The following is a 6,218-nucleotide window of genomic DNA, read 5'->3' as shown; positions in this document are numbered from 1 at the left end:
TTTTTGTATTACAACTTATTAGCAAAAAGAAATATCCTTATCATAATTAAATGATACTTACCATATCGAAAAAGAAATCATGTGACACTCTTCAAAAATGATATACTTTATCACTAATAAGAAAAAACAAGATATTTACAATGCTGATACAAAAAACTTTTAATAAATCATTTAATGATTTTTCTTACTAAAAACCCATGATACACTTTATCACCAATAAAAAAAACAAAATATTTACCATACTAATACAAATAACCTTTAGTAAATCATTTAATGATTTTTCTTACTTAAAACCCTCTATCCTCAATATTTCAACCATAAATAACATTTGCTATTACAACTGCATTGTTAACCAAATCATTTTCGCATAATCTAAAAAGCTTATTGCTTAAAACCCATCCATACTAACATGACTTTTACCAATAATTATCAATGTAAAAATATAAAAAAGAACCATATACATATAAACACATGTAAAAATATAAAAAAGAACACACGAAAGAGATTAACATCATAAAAAAAACACTAGGCAAGGGAATGAAATGTTTTTTCATGGCCGCACTTTAATGAATGAAGTATTATCAATATTTTATTAGTAGAGTAGCAGCTCTCCTCCTTATCACTAAGCAATTTATTCTAGGGTGAACGTTCATAATAAGATTTCATTTTTTTTAAAAGAAACGATTAGATTGATATATTCCTTCTTGGTTGAAATGCCTCAATTCAGATTACAAAATGGGAGGAGGGGCTCAGGTTTTGTCTCATCCAGAATCCATATAGCTGTCCTCTTAAAGATCTTGCTGATTTTACATTCTATTCTTCTAGCAGAATTTTCTATTTGTCCTAATTTAAAAATACAAACAAACTGCTTCAGAAGAAAACAGTAATACATTCTTATCAGGCAGCTAGGGGATGGGGTCCCAGCCTTCTTCTCCGTCTCTTATATAATTTCCGAAAGGGAGGAGAACTGCTATATTGGCTTCATCGTCTGCTTCTTTGTTGTTTTCCCTCTTTATGTGAAGAAATTCCAACTTCTAGAAGGAGGATGTAAGGGTGTTGATTTTGCTCAGCAATCTAGATAGTCTTAAATATGAGGGAGAGGATTTGTCCACCATGGCGTTTATAATAATCTGAGAATCCCCAAAAACCACTGCCTCTCTGATTCCCAAATTCTTAAGCACCTTGAGTCCCTGGAGGAGAGCTAGTGCTTCAGCTTGAACACTGGTGTTGGCGCGCACTCCCCAAGCATATCTAGCTTCCGTTATACCTTCTGCACTTTTAATAACCCCACCAGCTCCAGAACTGCCAGGATTTCCTTTAGCTGCACCGTCAAAAAAGAGAGCTTTCCTCGCCTTTTTGCTGCAGAAGTCGGCAAACTCTGTGTCATTTAGGCAGATTTGCCAAGGCTTTAAAGGGGGAGAGGGGTTCTTTACAGTATCTGAGAAGTGAAGATCCAGGGAGGCACCCCAGGCTATTTCTTGATCAGTGAGATCCTTTATGCTTAACTGATCTCCCATACATTCTTTGAGATGACATTTAATTTTGACCTAAATTAGCTTAGGAACGCTCTTCTTGTTCTTGAAAATCCTTTGGTTTCTTTCTAACCAGATATGGCAGCAGATTAATTTGGGCAGGGCGAGCCATGCATCTCTGATTTGAGAGTTATGAACAACGCTACCTAGATACATTCATTTCCAATTAGAGAAAAGCTCTGAGCAGTGATTGAATGGGCCAAAATCATAATAAGATTTCTTAACAATAACATACTTTAAAATTAGTAGCTAATTAACATGTTTTAAAATTATGGTGAACACTCATAATAAGATTTCTTAACAATAAGATACTTTAAAATTAGTAGCTAATTAACATGTTTTAAAATTTCTAACAAAACAATTAATAAGATAGGTTGAATCAAATTATTCCATAGTGTTCGACAAAATTTCAAAATTCATAGTAAAATAATTAACATGCTTCAAAATTTATAACAAAATAATTTAAATCAATTTGTTCCATAGTAAACACTAGTGCAGAATGTCTTATAAGACCTCCGAGTATCCGCGGGTTTTATAGCAAGGTCATAAAACCTGCAGTCTCTACCTGTATTTGTCCAAACCCACATAGAACCAGTCTATTTATATTAAACCAATGAAAACTCCCATAAAACTTATGGGCCCGCTCAATAATATATATATATATATATATATATATATATATAGTACTTTGCCAGTCTTAGCCGAGTCAATAGCCACACAAATCTTATACACGTACAAGTAATGTAACATTAATAAACATCCACACTCAACATTATTTTTTAACAACTTCAATTCCTAACAAATTAGATAGCAAAAATTCATGAATTAAAACTTCCATGATGTAATGTTACAAACTCAAGAATTAAAACTTGATCTATCAATAAACCATGTGTAAATTCAACTTCAAAATAATTTTATTATTAACCTCATAATTATTACAGGAGTGAAAGATAAGCAAATCCTATCCAGGGACTCATTAAGCATACTTATTAAAATAAGTATACTTATTAAAATAATGGATGTTATTTGCGTTTGTAATTTTGGGTTTATTTTAAATCTTTACTAGTTATAAAATTTGGGTTTGTTTTAAGTCTTTACTAGTTAGTGAAATCACGGCTTGACTTAAAATAGGTTCTATTTTTTAAAATATTTCAATTGGTCATAAATGTTAGGTTTTTTTTTTAATTTCAACTTAATTAATAAAAAAAAAAAAAATTGGTTAATTTTGTCGAGATTTTTAAGAAGTTAAGTGTTTGGATTTGTTCAGTTTAGAGTGTTGGAATCTATTTATATATATTCAAAAATACATCTTAAACAATAAAAAATCACAACTTTACTAAAAAAATATCTTAAAAAAAAACCATTTTTTTCTTCTAATATTTAAATTGCAACTTCAAATTTTATTATTTAAATCTGAAAATAGGTTGATTGTAATTTCCACTTAAAACCTAAATTTTTATCTCTACAAATGGGTTGAATGTAATGTCCACTCAAAACCTAAATAATGAAGAAAATGTATTACATTCAATTTTAAAAAGCAAAGCACTAAAAATTAATATAAAAAACAAAAATAAAAACTTTATATAAAATTTATTTTTTGGACATAAAAATTTATTAATATTATTACATAGAGATATTTCTATATATAAGGAAATAGGTAATTTTATATTATCAAATTGGAGATCCTGCCAAAACCCTTTTTTTTTTTTTCAAAAGAAAAAATCAGAATGTAATTATATTAAGATGATATAATTGATCGTCATTACAGTTTTCTCCGTGGAGACATGTTACTAATTGTATGCTATTTTCCTCATAACAGAGAAGATCCTGGACAGAGAAAAACATATATTTGGCCTGCAGTTAGCAACATCAATCTAATGAGGAGAGATATATATGCCGAATTGAAAACCATATTTGGAAAACACATATGAGCCGTAAGTATAGCAAAATGTAGAAGGTGCCAGCCTGATAAGAAGAAAGAGCTACGCCGAAGAGGGCATAAATCCCGAAATGGACACCAAGATGGATTGCAGAGGCATGTTGGAGTTCTGGAATAGGCGATGATTTCTCCAATTCCAGATGTGCCAGCATGTTAAGATGAAGAGTGCGCGCCAGGAGGGCCGCTGAGAGCTCCACCAAAGGAAGGCGTCCAGTACAGAAGGAAAGGACCGATGCGAAAAACCATGAGAGAGTGAGAGCTCATACCAGATTGAAGAAGAGACTGCACACTCAAAGAACATGTGGAAGTTTGATTCATGATGTGCTGTGCATAGAAAACACCTGCTCGGACCATGCCAACCTTTTCTTTGGAGAACCTCCCAGGTGAGGTTCTTGTTGGAGAAAAGGAGCCAAGAGAAGAGGATCGCTTTTAGGGGGCAGGGAGCTTTCCAAAGCTTGGTGGGGAAAATAGGGAGAGAAGGCGGGAGGGTAGAAGAAATGAGAGAGTAGATATTTTTGACAGTGAGAGGAAGGGAAGGTTTCAGAAAGGACCAGACCAGCTCATCTTTGGTACCCGATTGAGTGATTCCTATGTGTGAGAAGCTGTTTATAGCAGATTGCCAGAGGGGATGGAGGGGAGGGGGTAAGGCGAGTTGATGATGATTTTTCCAGATAGGCTGGTTGGAGAGCCATGAATCTATAAGCTTGCTCCAGGTGAAAAGGCCATTAGTGTGAAAGAAGGCAAGGAGAGCTGGGGGAATAAAAGATTCAAGGCTGTGTTGAGTGGGGTCAAAACATATGAGGACATTCTCACCTGTAACAATGGACCATCTTAAATTCTGCAAAAAAAAGGATTGTATCTTCCTGAAGTTCAACCAGATTGTGGAGCCATTTTTGATACCAATAGAGGAGCGCCTGTGCCAGTAAGAGATATTCCGCCCCTTGAGGTATTTCTGTCTGATGAAGGAGCTCCAAGGATTGCTGCCATATATGCCTCGGTGAAGGGATTTGCAGAGAAGCGCCTTTCCAAAGGACCTTATGTGTAAGAGGCCCCAACCGCCAGATTTCCTTGGCCTGGTGATGGAGTCCATTTTGACCAGGTGGAGCTTAGAATGAAATGAGCGACCGCCCCACATATAATTTGCAGCAAGAGACTTCATTTTGTTTGTGACTGTTGCAGGCAGAAGGAAGAGATGACTCCAAAAAACAGCAAGTTGTGAGAGCACAGATTGTACCAATATAAATCTGCCTGCTAGGGAGAGAAAGCGTTGTTCCCATCTTGAAATTTTGTTGTAGAAGCGGTCGATGATCCAGTTCCAGTCACAGACACGGTACCCTTTGGGTTTTAACCGGAAGCCTAGATAAGTGAAACCTTCCTTGAGCAGCGCTAGGTTGATGCCGAAACAGTCAGCTATCCATTGAGCAATATGAAGATTGGTACCATTGTGATATAGGACGGTCTTGGTTTTATTGATGGCCAAGCCCGTGGCCAAGTGGAACTTCTGTAGAATTTCGAAGAGGCATGCCCACGTGGATTTGCAGAGAATGGCGAAGATCAGGATATCATCGACGAATAAATTATGTGAGAGAGTGATTTCCTTGCACATCTTAACAGGCTTGCATCTTCCGTCGGAAACCGCTGAGTTTATGCGGATGCTGAGACAGTTCATAACCAATATGAAAAGAAGGGGGGAGAGGGGGCATCCCTGGCGGAGCCCCCTCTCAGCTTTGAAAAAAGGTGTGGGCTCTCCATTGATGATGACAGAGAAATTGACGCTCTCGACGCATGCCATAATCCAACTGATGCCCTGTGATTGTAAACCGATTCTTGCTAGAAGGACTCTGAGAAAGCCCCAGTCCACACAGTCGAAGGCCTTTTGTAAGTCAATCTTAAGTGCAGCAGCATCTGTATTTTTGGAGAAGATGGAATAAAGACATTCTTGTGCCATGGCCACAGCATCTAGGATGAGCCTGCCTTTAAGAAAGGCATGTTGATCTTTGGTAATGAAAGAATTTAGTACTTTCTTCATGCGCTCTGCTACGATCTTGGAGGTAATCTTGTAGAGGGAGTTGCACAATGCAATGGGTCTGTAGTCCCCAAAAGAAGTCGACTTGGCCTTCTTCGGAATAAGAGCAATGAAGGTGGCGGAGAGGGCACCGTTGATGTGTCCCGAGATGCGGGATGCTTCCACCATGCGCAGCAAATCTGTTTTGAAGAGGTCATAGAAATGTGAAAAAAACTCGATGGGCCAGCCATCGGGCCCAGGGCTTTTATCCCTCTTGAAGCTCTTTATAGTGTCCAATAGTTCTCTATCCGTGACAGGCCTAAAGAACTCCTCATTCTTATTTCCATCAAACATGGTCGGCAAGTTCTCGACTGCCCACATCATGTTGGAGACATCACGTCCCTGTCTTTTATATTGCTCTTTGAAAAACCTGTTAGCCTCTGCCGAGATGTCCTGCTGGGTGAAAAAATAACCACCGTTTCCATCGTCGATCTGCCAGATTGAATTCTGTTGTCGGCGCCCATTTGCCACATTGTGAAAGTACCTCGTATTATGATCGCCTTCCTTCAGCCAGGTGGCACGACTTTTGAGCCGCCAATGGATTTCCTCTTTTTGCAACAATTCTTGTTTTTTTTTCTCAAGAGACCAGAGAAGGATCTTTTTGTCCATGTTAAGGCCGCTGTAAGGGAACGAGGAGGAGAGGATGCCTATCTCCTTGTTAATATTGCTTAGATCCCGTTTG

At 37.3% G+C, this 6,218-nt stretch overlaps 1 protein-coding gene across 1 annotated transcript; it reads right to left on the bottom strand.

The window, feature by feature from the left end:
- Positions 1 to 1,034: 1,034 nt before the first annotated feature.
- Positions 1,035 to 1,517, bottom strand: LOC149260770 (uncharacterized). The gene has a single exon (XM_089460961.1). The coding sequence runs from the start codon at positions 1,515 to 1,517 to the stop codon at positions 1,035 to 1,037; it is 483 nt and encodes a 160-aa protein (XP_089317087.1).
- Positions 1,518 to 6,218: the final 4,701 nt, after the last annotated feature.

The sequence above is a fragment of the Pinus tabuliformis genome, chromosome 6, assembly GCF_031772625.1.
Source record: "Pinus tabuliformis cultivar Carrire ecotype Pingquan chromosome 6, CPIR1, whole genome shotgun sequence".
NCBI classification, from domain to species: Eukaryota; Viridiplantae; Streptophyta; class Pinopsida; order Pinales; family Pinaceae; genus Pinus; species Pinus tabuliformis.
The sequence above is the reverse complement of the archived record's forward strand: the minus strand, read 5'-3'. Positions and strand labels throughout refer to the sequence as shown.

What these genes read in the sequence shown, in the direction of transcription:
- LOC149260770 (XM_089460961.1), bottom strand. Translation starts at nt 1,517, where the DNA reads ATGGGAGATCAGTTAAGCATAAAGGATCTCACTGATCAAGAAATAGCC.